Source organism: Entelurus aequoreus, linkage group LG24 (assembly GCF_033978785.1).
Source record: "Entelurus aequoreus isolate RoL-2023_Sb linkage group LG24, RoL_Eaeq_v1.1, whole genome shotgun sequence".
NCBI lineage: Eukaryota > Metazoa > Chordata > Actinopteri > Syngnathiformes > Syngnathidae > Entelurus > Entelurus aequoreus.
The window spans coordinates 25,429,016-25,446,396 of NC_084754.1; the positions used below are offsets into that span (position 1 = coordinate 25,429,016).

Sequence of the window (17,381 nt, forward strand, 5' to 3'; positions counted from 1 at the left end):
ACAAAGTCCCTAAGCAATCCTTGGACCATGTAAAAGCAACATCAGCTATGCACACTGTCGCCATTAGGGTTGCACGGTATACTGGTACTAATAAAGTATCGCAGTACTAATCATTTGGAAACTATAGAGCCCCTAATGGGACATCGATGTTTTGCGAGATCTTATACTTAGACTTAGACAAACTTAATGATCCACAAGGGAAACTGTTCAACACAGTAGCTCAGTTACAATGATGGAAAGTGCAAGGATGGAAAGGACAATGCAGGTATAAATACACTAAATATAGCGATATAAAATATAATATATATACGAATATATACATATGTGTACAGTATATTATATATACAGATATATTATATTAAGTCTATAACATATATACAATATATAACAATGACCATGTACAATATTACAGTATATGTGACAGCAGCAGCATACAATAAAGAGTAGATCCAGCAGAAAATAGATATTAATAATAAAGAGAAGTAGCTGATATAGAAGGTGTCAGGTAATAGGCAGATATCATCTATTGCTGTATGGCGAGTGATTATACAGCTGGATGAAGTGCGGAATGAAGGAGTTCTTGAATCGCACAGTGCGGGAAGGAAGCTGAAGGAGCCTGTTGGAGTATGAACTCCGCTGTCCCTCAATTGTCAGGTGGAGTGGGTGGGCAGGATTGTCCATGATGGCCAGCAGTTTGTCCAGTGTCCTCCTGTCCCTCACTGACACAAACGCCTCTAACTGCGTGCCAATAGTTTGGCCGGCTTTCCGGATCAGTTTATCAATCCGGTTTGAGTCCCTTTTGCTCCCCAACACACCACTGCAAAGTACAGGGCACTGGCCACAACAAACTGATAAGATATCTCCAACAGCTTGCTGCACACATTAAAGGACCTAAGCTTCCTCAGGAAAAATAGTCTGCTCATGCCCTTCTTGTAAACAGCTTTGCAGTTGTCCTTCCAGTCCAGCCTGCTGTTCAAATGGACTCCCAGGTACTTATACTGCCCCACTACTGCCACCTCTTGGCCCTGGACGTTGATGGGCTCCACAAGGGTCATTTTCTTCTTGAAGTCGATGACAAGCTCCTTGGTCTTGTCCACATTAAGGAGCAGATGGTTCGCCTGAGACCACTCCACAAAGTCAGCGATCAGTGTCCTGTACTCCAATTCCTGTCCATTCCTGTCATCAAGAGTATTTCTGCAAGTGGCAGGACCTGGAACTGTACTGGAAGTCTGAGGTGTACAGGGTGAACAGGAAAGAGACAGGACAGTCCCCTGTGGAGCACCTACACCACTGACCACAGTATCAGGGACCTCCCCAGTCGCACAAACTGGGGCCTGTCAGACAAGTAATCAGTAATCCAGGAGACAATGGATGAACTGACACCCATCCTGAGCAACGTGTCACTCATCAGAATTGGCTGAATGGTATTAAAGGCACTGGAGAAATCAAAGAACATGATCCTCACAGTGCCCTTCCCACCATCCAGGTGAGAGTGAGCATGATGCAGCAGGTAGATAAAAGAATCATCCACTCCTACATGGGGTTGATATGCAAACTGTAGAGGATCCAGGGAAGGAGCCACCAGGGGTTTCAGCTGATCCAGCACAAGTCTCTCGAGGACCTTCATGACCTGGGACATCAGGGCAACAGGTCTGAAGTCGTTCAAGCCCGATGGGATGGGCTTCTTGGGCACCGGCACTATGCACGATGTTTTCCATAGCACTGGTATCCGTTCTAGCTTCAGACTCAGGTTGCAGATGAAGTGCAGGATCTCAGTTAGCTGAGCAGCACAAGTCTTCAGGACCCAGGGGTTGACTCGGTCAGGGCCTGCTGACTTGGCTGGATTGACTCTCTCCAGCTGTCGTCTCACATGTCCAGGTGTCAGACACACCAGGCTGGCTTTCTCAGTGGGGGAAAAAGAAACAGCGGTGGCAGGTAACAGAGAAGGAGTTTGTGTATTGATGTTCAGGGGAGGTGTGAGGACAGGAGTAGTGGGGGGAGGGCCAGTAAGGAGTGCATTGCTAAATCTATTGAACAAATTCAGCTCGTTGGCTCTATCTACATCCCCATCCAGTAGTTTGGCTTTGTTGTTGAAGCCTGTGATGGCTTTCATGCCTTTCCACACATCACGAGTGTTGTTCTGTTGGAGTTTAGCCCCTAGCTTCCTCCTGTAGGCATCTTTCCCTTCTTGCAGCTGAACTTTAACCTGCCACTGAATCCTCCTCAACTCGTCCCGATCGCCGGATCTGAAGGCTAGCTTCTTTTTATTCAGCAGCACCTTTAGCTGGCTGGTGATCCAGGGCTTTTTATTTGGGTAACAATGGACAGTTTTTGTAGGGATGATGGAGTCCTCACAGAAATTGATGTAGTCTGTGATGCAGTCTGTGATGCTGTCAATATCTGTCCCGTGAGGCTTACAGAGTACTTCCCAGTCTGTAGTCTCAAAGCAGTCCTGCAAGGCAATGCATGCCTCCTGGTTCCTCCTCTGCACTGATTTTTTTGAGACGGACTGCCTCCTCACAGCAGGAACAATACTCTTGCGAGATCTCGCAATACTTTTTGCAAGATCTCGCAAAATGTTTTTTTCCTATGTCAGTAAACCGGAAGTAAAACAGACACAGCGATGGAGAAGCGGGAGCATGCGGGAGTCTACCCATCATCTGTGGTCTGTTGTGGGACCATAATACGATTTGATGTCTTTATGTTAGGCCAATACTAAAATAGAAATCAATAAACTTCTGCCACGGATGATGGGTAAGCTCCTCCATCGCTGTGTCTGTTTTACTTCCGGTTCTCTGACATAGGAAAAAAAACTTTTGCGAGATCTCGCAAAAAGTATTGCGAGATCTCGCAAACCATTTTTTTCCCTCCATGTCCCTTTAGGGGCTCCGTAGGAAACGGTCCTATACTACCTTGAAAAAATACAGCGACCGTTTATGCTGCTCTGCAGCAGTGACTACAGAGCAGAGGCGCATGATGTTGAGTGTGTCAAAACCCACACACAAAGGGCGTACAGGCAATAACATCGCGGAGAGGAAGAACGGCCAAAAAAAACACAATTTTACTGGTTAATAAAGAGGGTACGTGAAGCGCAATAATGAGGTATTTGGGCTTCAAAAGGTGACACTTTAAACAGGAAGGCGCCGCGCTGCAAGGTCTGCTTTAAAACACGTCTCGCCCAATGTGGCGATTAGTATTACCATCTTTGCTTCAAACCTAGGTAAACATTTAAATAATACGCATTCAGATCTGCACAAAGAGTTTAAAGAGTGACAGGTAATAATGTAGTTGTTACACCTTTCCTGCTGTTCGGCTCCCATGCAGACCGTAGTCGAAGGCACAGGGTGGATGTTCCTTCCAGGGCGGATGTTTTTGTCGGGCTAACACCCTTCACTTTACCAGGCAATAGGTCTGCTAAGCTCCGCTTTCGGGTCAGACTGACGGGGCGGCCCAGTCGTGACAATCGCTTTATTACTTTTGCAGGACACAACCAGACCCGTTCATCACTCTACTGCACAGTGCACACGCTCCCTCTCTATCTCTCTCTTTACTCGCCCACTCACTCACTAACGTCACTCAGCCAACACACACACACACGCTACTCTCATAAGTTAACCAGCTCTCCTGTTGTGCACATGTAGAAACGTAGACAAGCACACAGCTGCTTGGCTTGATGCCAAATATTAGCAGAGTTAAGACCGCCCAATTAGCGTCAACTATTGCAAGGGAAATTTTGTAACAAATTGCTACAATTTGTGTTTTACCTGCTACATGGCTTATCTGTGTAGTTTCATCCATAGTTTTTTTTTTTTAGTATTTACTAATAATTGTATTTTTCTTAAAGCACAGACCAGGATTGGCAACCATAAATCACAAAGCATTTATTATAATGTCAATAATACTTTTTTTTCTATTCTAACCTAATCCTTCATTATGGCAGACTATATGTAATATGGGAAATTGTAAACTGTTCTTTGAGTGCAACAAGAAAAGCCCAATATGTTTAATGCCTTTTAATTTATATTTTAACCTTCTAAAATTGTTCTTTGAGTGCAATAGGAAACATATGTTTAATGTATTGTAAGATTTTCTGTTAAAATAAAGCCAATATTGACATTTGTCCTGGTTTCCTTTATTTTGAAAAGTTTTGAAAAGTATCGATATACAGTACATTTTGGTACCGGTACCACATTTTTGGTAGAACCTGAGTTGCCATACCACACAATGGCTCAAAACTGTATCATAATAAGAGTTTCATGTTGGTCGATTTTAATAATTATTTATATTTTTTCTGATCTATAGAAAATGTGGACTAGGAAAAAAAGATGATGAAAGTTAACATTTGTCTTTTAAATGTAACTTTCCTCTGATTATAATCCCCTCAGGCAGAAGGGAAAGGAAATGACAACACAACTATGGAAAAACACTCAAACAATGAATGTAAAGACAATTCTAACATCAAAATAAACACTTAATAACATCTTTAAATTAAGGTACACAAATAAGGAATGTGTAAGAAATGCTTAAAAGAGTGTAACAAAATGGAGCAAAGTAAGAAAATGTAAACCTGAGCAGAACAATATTTTGCAGGTTTACTGCCAGGAAGTTACGTGGTCTGTGTAACATTCAATTTGGTCTGTTTTGCTGGCACGGCCACTCTACCAACTTCACCACGCCGCCCCTATACTTGCATTATTATTATATATCATGATTACATTACATAATAAGCACTGTAGAATTTTGTTTAGATTATTTCTTCAGTTAAAGAGCATGAAGTGGGGACGGCGTGGCGAAGTTGGTAGAGTGGCCGTACCAGCAATCGGAGGGTTGCTGGTTACTGGGGTTCAATCCCCACCTTCTACCATCCTAGTCACGCCCGTTGTGTCCTTGGGCAAGACACTTCACCCTTGCTCCTGATGGCTGCTGGTTAGCGCCTTGCATGGCAGCTCCCGCCATCAGTGTGTGAACGTGTGTGTGAATGGGTGAATGTGGAAATACTGTCAAAGCGCTTTGAGTACCTTGAAGGTAGAAAAACGCTATACAAGTATAACCCATTTATCATATATTAAAGTGCTGAATCGGTCTGCATAAAACCAACTATTTTCGAAAGTAAATTATTGCATATTGTTCTCAGGTGTAATCTGAGTGCAGCTTGGAAAGGCTCCAGCCCCCCGCCACCCCAAAACTACCTACTTACCTACCTACCTACCTACCTACCTGTATGCATGCATGCATGCATACATGCATACATACATATTTATTGCTGTTACCGTTCACAATCATTATGAAAGACATGACGACGGATGGATTTTTTTAATGCATTCTAACTCGTAAATAAATGTAAATAAAAGTCTGCTTACAGCAGAGCCAATGAGAGGTCCTCGATTTTGCCCATTAAATCGAATAAATAACCGTTCAAAAACTGCCAACAATATTCCATTTACATTACATGGTTTCATTTACATTTCATGGTTTGATTGGGGTGGACATTTTTTAAGGGCTTAATAGGCAGAATAGAGCGGCTTCCATAGGCAGCATTGTAAGCAGACTTTTAAACACATTTATTTACAATTTGAACACAAAAAAAAAAAATCCATCGTTACGTTTTTCATAATGATTGAGAACGATAAGCAAAAAAACAAAAAAGTGCAGTTCCCCTTTAAAATTTTAGACCCACACAATAACAGACAAATTGAAAAAGGTGATAACAGAAAGGAGTGTAAAGAGAAACTCTAAAGTGGAAAAGCATAATGCAGCAATAGTTGCAATGCCTGAGGGTCAAACTGCTCAATGGCAAAAGCACAATATTCTAAACTATTGCCTCTGTAAATCACTGTCCCAACATGCTCAAAATCGGGTAGACTGCAGAAACACAAACTACAGAATACTCAATTGTTCCTGCTCCATTCACTAGTTGGCATTAGATGTGGTGTCGTAAAAACACGCATTCTGCTGTTAAGCTGAAAACACTCATTCTATAAAGCCACATAACTCAGTGCTGATATTAATGTCAGAGCAGGACTGTAACTCAGCCGATATTGTGCCAGTCAGCCAAATTGCAGTGTATACACACAGTGTACACACTGCAATATGCAGTCTTACTCTGTACTGTGTCATAATGGTCCCAGCTGTGGTAGACTTTCTGTGGTTTTAAATGCTTCCACTTTGCCACAATGCCATTTACAATGAAAAAGGAGGATTACCTCCAAGTTCTTCAGGACAACCTAAAATCATCAGCCCGGAGGTTGGGTCTTGGGCGCAGTTGGGTGTTCCCACAGGACAATGACCCCAAAAACACGTCAAAAGTGGTAAAGGAATGGCTAAATCAGGCTAGATTTAAGGTTTTAGAATGGCCTTCCCAAAGTCCTGACTTAAATGTGTGGACAATGCTGAAGAAAAAAATCAATGTCAGAAAACCAACAAATTTAGCAGAACTGCACCAATTTTGTCAAGAGGTGGTGGTCAAAAATTAAACCAGAAGCTTGTGGATGGCTACCAAAAGCGCCTTATTGCAGTGAAACTTGCCAAAGGACATGTAACCAAATATTAACATTGCTGTATGTATACTTTGACCCAACAGATTTGGTCACATTTTCAGTAGACCCATAATAAATTCATAAAACAACCAAACTTCATGACTGTTTTTTGTGACAAACAAGTATGTGATCCAATCACTCTATCACAAAAAAATAAGAGTCGTAGAAATTACAAATATGAAAGATACACCAAAAATATTGGCTGCAACAGTGTGCAAACAATGTCAGATAATAGGTGTAAACCTCGGACAATATGTCTGCCTCTTGCTGTTGCTACAAAGGCTGTTAGAGTACTAACCAACAGGAACATGCCATTAACTGACATGGACATCTCTGCGTTCACACAGTAACAGCAACTATCATCATCACCAAGTACAAAGATGATGCAGCTGGCTGATTGTTTCTATGTGAGAGACAGGTATATGTACCGGTATACATTCCATCAATTCCCAGAGAAAGTTTGGGCCCAGATACCCAGAATTGTGTTGGCAGCCCTCGTCACCACTGCCTTCCAGGAGTACACAGCAACAGGTATCAACCAAACAACATTAGACAGGAGGTCTTAAGAAAACTGTAGAGGGCCCAAAGCAATCTCTTTTGTGCCTTTATGACGTTTACCTACAAAAGGAACACTGGGACAAGCACTGCGGAGATGCTTTCGTTTGGGGAGGACAAATATTTGTTGTGTAGAATATTAATTTTTTTCTGAGAGCTCTGTAGCTTGTTGGCATCTTAGTCCCTTAGTTAGTCATGAAAAGAAAAAAAAACAATAACAGTGATAGCTAATATCTTCAATGGCTGTAGTTTGAGTTTCTAAAAGAAGAGAACGTAATCAATACTTGGCATGTGCTTTTTAATATCTCAATATAAGTGTTATTGTATGTGTTTTACACACTGTGCACTGCTGCAATTTGCAGTCTTACGCTGTACTGTGTCATAATGGTCCCAGTTGAGGTAGATTTTCTGTGGTTTAAAATGCTTCCACTTTGCCACAATGCCATTTACAGTTGCTATGTAACATTTTTAGGAAGTCTTTGTAATTAAATGTGTATAGTAAAGTATTTAATAATACTTTAAAACGTTGGCACTTTGTGTAAATCGTAAATAAAAACAGAATACAATGATTTGCAAATCTTTTTCAACCTATATTCAATTGAATAGACTGCAAAGACAAGATACTTAACGTTCGAACTGGAAAACTTAATTTTTTGCAAATATCAGCTCATTTGGGATTTGATGCCTGCGACATGTTCCAAAAAATCTGGCAAAAAAGACTGAGAAAGTTGAGGAATGCTCATCAAACACTTATTTGGAACATCCCACAGGTGAACAGGTTAATTGGGAACAGGTGGGGGCCATGATTGGGTATAAAAGCAGCTTCCATGAAATGCTCAGTCATTCACAAACAAGGATGGGGCTAGGGTCACCACTTTGTGAACAAATGTGTGAGCAAATTGTCGAACAGTTTAAGAACAACATTTCTCAAGGAGCTATTGCAAGGAATTTAGGGATTTCACCATCTACGGTCCGTAATATCATCAAAAGGTTCAGAGAATGTGGAGAAATCACTGCACGTAAGCGATGATATTACGGACTTTCAATCTCTCAGGCGGTACTGCATCAAAAAGTGACATCAGTGTGTAAAGGATATCTCCACATGGGCTCAGGAACACTTCACAAAACCACTGTCAGTAACTACAGTCAGTAACTGTAGAGAACGTAATCAATACTTGGCATGTGCTTTTTAATATCTCAATATATGTGGTATTGTATGTGTTTTTGTATGTTAACTCTTTCCTGTTACAAAGTCTTATCTCTGTTTCAGTTGTATAAGTGAATGTTCTGCCCACACTACACAAAGCAATGTCAATGAAGGCATATTGTATTACAAAATTAAGTCTTATGAATCAATAAATCCACTCACCATCTTTGTCGGCTCTTCTGAAGATCTGTGAACACAAAGGTAACAAGAATCAGGGTCAGTGAACAGTGTCTGTATTAGGGCTGTCAATTCAGATTAGTCACAGTTTTCAAATTAATTTCTAATTATTAATCACCATTTGCAACTTTGTTCAAAGTATGCTCATCGGTACTGTTTTATAGACACAGAAAGATGAATGACAGGACACAATTGTATATATTCAACATAATATATTTTTATTACCAGCTAAAACCTACTAGGAACCATCACATAATTAAAGGCCTACTGAAATGAATTTTTTTTATTTAAACGGGGATAGCAGATCTATTCTATGTGTCATACTTGATCATTTCGCGATATTGCCATATTTTTGCTGAAAGGATTTAGTATAGAACAACGACGATAAAGATTGCAACTTTTGGTATCTGATAAAAAAAAGGCTTGCACCTACCGGAAGTAGCGTGACGTAGTCAGTTGAACATATACGCAAAGTTCCCTATTGTTTACAATGATGGCCGCATGAAGTGAGAGAGATTCGGACCGAGAAAGCGACAATTTCCCCATTAATTTGAGCGAGGATGAAAGATTTGTGGATGAGTAAAGTGCAAGTGAAGGACTAGTGGGGAGTTGAAGCTATTCAGATAGGGAAGATGCTGTGAGAGCCGAGGGTGACCTGATATTCAGCTGGGAATGACTACAACAGTAAATAAACACAAGACATATATATACTCTATTAGCCACAACACAACCAGGCTTATATTTAATATGCCACAAATTAATCCTGCATAAAAACACCTGCGTGTTTGTTATGCTAGCTCCTAGCTCCTCTGCTAGCTCCTAGCTCCATAGAACACGCCAATACAATTCAAACACCTGATCAACACACACAATCACTCAGCCCAAAAGACAGTTTACCTAACCCAAGGTTCATAAAGCTTATATATTTTTAAAAAGTTACGTACGTGACGCGCACATACGGTCAAGTTATCGAATGTTTAGCAGCCAAGGCTGCATACTCACGGTACCTGATATTCAGCTGGGAATGACTACAACAGTAAATAAACACAAGACATATATATACTCTATTAGCCACAACACAACCAGGCTTATATTTAATATGCCACAAATTAATCCTGCATAATAACACCTGCGTGTTTGTTATGCTAGCTCCTAGCTCCTCTGCTAGCTCCTAGCTCCATAGAACACGCCAATACAATTCAAACACCTGATCAACACACACAATCACTCAGCCCAAAAGACCGTTCACCTAACCCAAGGTTCATAAAGCTTATATATTTTTAAAAAGTTACGTACGTGACGCGCACGTACGGTACGGTACGTGTTATGCTAGCTCCTAGCTCCTCTGCTAGCTCCTAGCTCCATAGAACACGCCAATACAATTCAAACACATGATCAACACACACAATCACTCAGCCCAAAAGACCGTTCACCTAACCCAAGGTTCATAAAGCTTATATATTTTAAAAAAGTTACGTACATACGCAAAAAAAAGCCAAAGCTGCATACTCACAGTAGCACGTCTGCGTCTTTGTCATCCAAATCAAAGTAATCCTGGTAAGAGTCTGTGTTGTCCCAGTTCTCTACAGGCGTCTGTGTATCCAAATCAAAAGTCCTCCTGGTTAGAGTCTCTGTTATCCGAGTTCTTCCATCTTGACTGCATCTTCCGGGAATGTAAACAAAGAAGCGCCGGCTGTGTACTGTTGTGGCTGACTACGTTCGAAAAATACGTCCATTTCGCACCGACAACTTTCTTCTTTGCTTGCTTGGCTTCCTTCTCCATAATGCAATGAACATGATTGAAACAGATTCACGAACACAGATGTCCAGAATACTGTGGAATTATGAAATGAAAACAGAGCTTTTTCGTATCGGCTTCAATGTGGAAGGCATACCCGTGTTCGCCGGGCTACGTCACGCGCATACGTCATCCGCAGAGGCGTTTCGAACCGGAAGTTTAGCGGCAAATTTAAAATTGCACTTTATAAGTTAACCCGGCCGTATTGGCATGTGTTATAATGTTAAGATTTCATCATTGATATATAAACTATCAGACTGCGTGGTCGGTAGTAGTGGGTTTCAGTAGGCCTTTAAGGTTTGGTCTTATAGTCTTGCTTTCCATTGCTGTGTTATTTCCTTTCCATCTCTTGTTTTGTATTTTCCCTTTTCTGTTATGGACCGTTGGCAGCAGCTTTGCTGTGTATGAGTGGCGCAGATGTTTAATTATTAATCAGCACTATTTAAGTTGAGCTGCAGGGTTTGCTAATCGCTGGATCAATGCAGGTTTTCTGCTATGCTACGTGTGTTTTGGACCACGTTGTCGTTGCTGCAGTGTTTCTACTCAGGCGTACCCATAGCGTGTACACCACTTTGCAGCTTATTATTTAAAGACTCATTTTAATACACAAAGCTACGAAATGTGAAATGACTCTTATTGTTTTGAGAATTGTCGGTGGTTACCACTTAATGGTTCGTAAAAACACGCTGCCGGTCTCAGATGCATATTATCATCTTCTCTCTGGAAACAAACTCCAGGGTAACTAGCTCCTTCCTGCCATCAGGATCAAGATAGGATAGCTAAACATGGAAAGCAGCTGGCACATCAATTAAAAAGTACTTAGAACCTGTGGTGTGACTTGGCTCTGCTTAGCCAGCTTGTCACCTTCACATTGACTCTGCTTTTTCAATTTGCTGTTCATACACAAACACATGCAAAGAATATGTGTTGATATGTCTGTTACTACTATTCATACTGTTGTTCCCATCCATAAGTACAAACTACCATATTTTGTGGGCTGTATTTTCTGATGTCTTCTTATTGTAATCAATAAAGTAAGGAGGTCAAATTACCAGTGAACTTTGCCCACGACACCTGATACTGCAGCAGTAGATAGAGCACAGTGATATAAGGCAACCACATCACATTGTCAAACTTTTTCCATTGAGGGCAGCACATTGAAAAATACACTGAGAGCCATTTTTATATTTTCCTTTTTAAAACTTAACAATATACAGATTTTTTTTGGTTACCTTTAGGGCTCCCCTAAAATTTGGTCCCGGGTACCCAGAAGCAGAGGTGGGACCAAGTCATTGCTTTGCAAGTCACAAGTAAGTCTCAAGTCTTTGCCCCCAAGTCTCGAGTCAAGTCCCGAGTCAAGACAGGCAAGTCCCGAGTCAAGTCCAAAGTCAAGACTAGAAAGTCTCAAGTCAAGTCCCAAGTCCTGCATTTTGAGTTTCGAGTCCTTTAAAGTCATTTTAACCACAGACTAATATTTTTACACAGATTGTGTATGCTTTTAAAACGCTGTATTCATTTATTAAAACAAGTGCATTTGAAATTGCAGGAAAAAAAATAGTGCCGACATTGCAATTCATAATAGCACTATTAACCAGTCATTTTAATAGTTTAAACAATTTTAAACATTTAACTCATTCCTTTACAGAATAAACACATTTGCAAAAACAAACATTAACATACTATTGGTTGTATTTTATGAAAATAACATTACCACAAAGTTGAGAAGGAGCAAAGATCTTCAATATTTGTATGTGAGAATCACAAAGAAATCTTCTGGGGGAGGATGACGCCCCTACAGGGGTTTGGTTTACAAACTTTCAGCCCCACCTAAAACAAAATTCACCAGCCGCCACTGATTATGATGCATTCTGATTTTAGGCAAAGTATAAGACAATACTTTCTTAACAGTATAATTGTAACCAGGAATAAGTCTTCAAGTAACAATATTCAAATACTAACATTGTTGGGTAAGACAGCATTTGGTTTTATTCTGAATCCAGTGAAACAGATTGGTGGTTTTAGCTGATATAAAGACTTTCAGGTGTTTATATATGTTTAAGTATTTGGCAGACGCTTCTATCCAAAGCGACATACATAAAAAATAGATATAAAACAATCACTGTAAACATTATCATTTAAGGGAAGAATGTAATACAAAATATCAATACAAAGTGTCAAGACAGAATAAACTCTCTGCTGCTGCAGCAACAGAGTTACAGTCTATAGGTCCCTAAAATATATAGATATCTAATGTATTCATACATTGTTTATGTAGGATATACGCATGTATATATAATCTAATCATATTGTTTCTTCAACTTAAAAATAGCTGACCGTTTTTTTCCCCCTTCTCTGGGATTATATTCCCAGTTTTGATCTTGGACGTCTGGTCACTTATAGCGTATAAGAATATTATATTACTGTTAAGCAAACTATGAATAATAAAACTCGCCAAAACATGTGTCCGTTATCATAGCTACACGTATGACAAAAAAAATGCGTGAAAATCAGTGGTATTCAGTGAGGTAAGATGAATTAAATTTGCTGACAGTTCATTGCTCCTGCCAAATGAATTGCACTGAGTGGAGCGGATCACCACTCCAAGATGGCGGCTCCGCGTCTCGTCTGCGCCAGTAGGCAGTAGCGCCCAATGCTGCGTACCCTTATAAGATGTCTATGGTTATAACGTTAGCAGTGAGTTTACAGCCTCACTGATTTAACTACATAGCAAATAAAAGTCATGTTACTTAGCCAATAAACGTTATCTTACATTCAAAACTTACCCTTCTTTGTGCAACTTCAAATGTCGAACGAAGTTGGAAGTTGTTGCGTCTCCGTCTGTAATATTCGAACTGCGTGATTTGCATACGGCAATTCGTTTTTTGTTGACCAAGTCGTAGTTTTTATACCCGAACGAAACCAACTTTGGCATAATTGTTTCTCACTGCCGCATTGTTTGACAACTCATGTTCGGTGGTTGTCCTGCAATTGGATTGGATGAGAGCTGTGGGATGAAAACAACGTAGATTTAATTTGATTGGCTGTTGTACTGACAGCACACACGCTGACAAGCAGCACACACGCTTATAGACACAGACGTATAAAATGAAAGATACGGAGCGCTCCCAAATAACTTTTTAAGGTTTGGGTTTTGGGGAAAGTAGCAAGTCATGTCAAGTCAAAAGCCTCAAGTCCAAGTGAAGTCACAAGTCATTGATGTTAAAGTCTAAGTCGAGTTGCAAGTCTCTTTACATTTTGTCAAGTCGAGTCTAAAGTCATCAAATTCATGACTCGAGTCTGACTCGAGTCCAAGTCATGTGACTCGAGTCCACACCTCTGCCCAGAATAATCCTAGGCCTGATTTACTAGAGGTTTGCATTTACCAAAACACTTGCAAACTTGATAGCACATACAAAGCTGATCTACAAAACGTGTGCAAAGTGGATTGCATCTGTTAACAGCAGAATGAAACGTGCCATCCATTTTGCGTCTTTGACTTCATTAGTATGCAAGATATATGCTCATCATCAAAAGTGATGCGGCACTTTAATTAGCGTCTTTATTTAGCACGTCGAAAAGCCAGGTGCAGTCTGCTTTACGCACAGATGGCTGCTGTCATTGTGGCGAGAAGAAGGCATAGATGGAATGACAGTTGACAGAGAGAAATCATTTTCGGTGCATAATAGAGACATATCGTCATTCCAATAATGTGATTTTTGAGTTACTTGCTGAACTAAGGGCTGATTTGGGGCCAGTTACCAAAAGGAGTCATTCTTTATCTCCTTTGGAAATAGTTCTTCCAACAATTAATTTTCTTGCTTCTGGATCTGGCGAACAGTCGCAATTGGCGCCGGCATCTCCAAGAGTACTTTTTCTGTTGTGCTGTCTCAAGTGTCGGATGCTATGTCACGCAGGATGGGCAAGGATATCCAGCTCCCACGTACTCAAGGCGAAGTAAATGACACAATTCATGGCTTTCATGCAGTTGCTGGCTTCCCCAATACAATAGGTGCTATAGATTGCAGTCATGTGCAACTCCCCCCCTCCCCCTCAGATCGAGAAAACTAGTATCGAAAACACAAGAGTTGTGTGTGAGTGTTTAACTTGTGTGTGACTCAAAAGGGGTACAATATTTTCCGGACCATAGGGCGCACCGGATTATAAGGTGCATTTTTTTTCTTTCTAAATTTAAAACACTGTGGTCCTTGTGCTCTACATAACATGTAATGGTGGTTCTTTGGTCAAAATGTTGCACAGATTATGTTTTACAGATCATCTTCAAGCCGCTTTCTGACATTCGCTTCAGGATGCGCCGTTTTATGGGCTGTCTTATTTATGTGGCTCACCTTCGGCAGCGTCTTTTCTCCCGTCATCTTTGTTGTAGCGGTGTAGCGTGCAAGGACGGGAGTGGAAGAAGTGTCAAAAGATGGAGCTAACTGTTTTAATGACATTCAGACTTTACTTAAATCAATAACGGAGCAGCATCTCCTCATCCGTGGATCACTATTGTGTCCTGTGAAAACAGGTCCAACCGGTCTCACCGGTCCAACTCTCTAATAACTAAAGTTCCTTGGGTGGATAATGTAAACTCACTATACCGGTATGTTTTAGCGCTTTCATGGCAAGTTTACTGACAGATATAAGTAAGAACTTTACACTACTTTATATTAGAAATGGCAACAGCGGAGGATGAATGTCCCATAACAAGAAGATCGAGAAAAAGAAGAAGCTTTTCGACTACTGAGTCGGCGCGGACTACAAAGGCGGAAGCGCGTACATTTTCAGGACTTATGCAGATTCCAAATAAAGATCAGCAGTTACCAGAAGGTAAGAAAAGTTGCTTTTGCATAATGTTGCGAAACAAAACGCCAGATAATATGACTTAACTTATACACACACCATAATAATACTTGTATGTTGAAGCACAGTACAATTCATCAGGCGGTGCGGCTTCATAGCTTACCAAAGTTGTACTAAAACATTTTGATAGATTTTTGAGCACCGTGTGTAATGTTCTATATTTTCAATGGTACATATATCATTTTGGTGTTGTTTACTTGAGTCATATAGCAGTCTACACGTATCTCTTATGTGTGACTGTCATCCTATTGCAGTCTACACGTATTTCTTATGTGTGACTGCCATCTACTGGTCACACTTATCATTTCACTATGTACCAAATAAAATAGCTTTGAGGTCGGTAAGCACAACCAAAATTATTAGGCGCACCGGTTATAAGAGAAAATGAAAAGATTTTAAGTGCGCCTTATAGTCCAAAAAATACGGTAATTATAAACATTGTGGCTAAATTACCAAGAGTCAACACATGACTCATTCATCCTCAGAAACAGTGTGCTTTTTTCAAAGTTGAGAGATGGTGAGTATGGAGATGCCTAGCTTTTCGGTAAGTTGATTAACGCATGAGTAAAATTAAATGACACAAATATGTGAAATTCTGTTTTTAATGTAATTTGCCTACCCCCTTCACCCCGTCCTAATGACCCCCAAATTCAATCCTACCACCGAGGCAGAACATGGCTATAATGCTGCTCACATTCGGAAAAGATCATGGAGCGCACCTTGTGCTAAAAAGTCTGTTTCGTTGTCCAGACTGCACTGGAGGAGCACTTCTTGGTAGTCCAGAAAAAGTAGCACAGATTTGTGTTGTCGGTTTGCAGACCTGCACAACATAGCAGAACACAGCAGAATGGACTTTGATGCGATCTGTGCGGAAGAAACTGAAAAGGACTGCAGAGACGGGCCAATTTGATTCAAAGCCACTTCACAAGTAACCTGACTCTCGCCAGATCCTTGTAGTTCGCTGAGCTCCACACAAAGATCTGGGCTCGAGGGCATTGCAAACTCCTTCAAGATAGCAAAAAATAATGAACCAATCAGGATCGCCGGGCGGGATTTCATAGGTGTGACGTAGCGCCGAAGCGACTGTTTGAGTCAAACAACAATGGCGGCACGCAGCGAGGAGTCGTGTGCTCACATTGATTCTGCTATTGCAACTGTTTTGCGACATCGATCGTCTGACATTGCTGCGTTGTTTCAGTAAAAGTTCTGTAACTTTTCGCTTTGTCGTTATCCAATATGTCGGCTGTACTATTTTTGGATTTCCCAGCGTCGCTCTCATCAGCGTCACGGGTTGATTTGGATGTGAGTGGTTGAAGTAGCACGTCATTCAAGATAACGGACAAGTGGTTTATCCAATCACATACGATGATTTTTTTTTACAAGGCCCCGCCTTCTGAAATACATCTTCTATTGAGAAGTCCCAGATCCTTGTGTGGAGCTCAGCGAACTACAAGGATCTGGCGGGAGTCAGGTTACTTCACAAGACCCAACTCAGGAATTTTAATTAAACTAAACAAAGCACAAATGGCAACAAATGAACTTAAATATTGTGGCATTTTTAAAACTAAATTGTATTTTACAGCCTCTAAATAACAGAAAACTATTGACAATAATTACAAAAAATATATATTTGCACGCATTTCACCATTTTATTTTCTTAGAACAAATTCTTTATTTCGGGGTTTTGCCTATTCGCAGGTTGCTGTCCACCCGTGCGTGATTGTTCTCCTGTGGTATTCACCTGTTGCTCATTATCCAGCGGTTGCTTCGTTGAAGAGACACCTGCTAGTGTTACTGCTGCTGGGATTAGATAGGAGCGGTAAAGAAACGTGACTTTCATTTATAATTATTGTATGCTGTATGTCCAAATGTTTCAGCGTATTGCTCGTATGTTCTCCTCTTAATGAACTAGCAGCCTTTTAATTTATTACAAGTAACACTGTTGCAATCTTTTTTTGTAAAATGTAGTCAAATTTGTAGAGCGTTTGTTGCGCTCTACAAAGTTCCAAATTTTCACAATGCACGTTGCGTAATGACGTCATCCCCACCGTTTAGGACAGGCCTGGGCATTCTGCGGCCCGCGGGCCGCATCCGGCCCTTTGTGCGTCCCTGTCCAGCCCGCGTGAGGCCAATTATAAATTACAAAATAAATTTAAAAAAGTATCTATGTCGAGTGTACAATACAACAGTGCTGCTTTTGTTTTGAAAATCGTTATTTGTATTACTTCCGTGTGGACGTATGCGTGTG

At 40.7% G+C, this 17,381-nt stretch overlaps 1 protein-coding gene across 3 annotated transcripts in view; it reads right to left on the reverse strand.

The window, feature by feature from the left end:
- Positions 1 to 17,381, reverse strand: part of LOC133641614 (N-terminal EF-hand calcium-binding protein 2-like) — a 326,968-nt gene that overhangs the window by 287,685 nt on the left and 21,902 nt on the right. For all 3 annotated transcript variants that reach the window (XM_062035465.1, XM_062035464.1, XM_062035466.1), the window contains exon 2: positions 8,461 to 8,485. In XM_062035465.1, the coding sequence (XP_061891449.1) occupies positions 8,461 to 8,485 (25 nt within the window). The remainder of the gene's footprint in view (positions 1 to 8,460; positions 8,486 to 17,381) is intronic.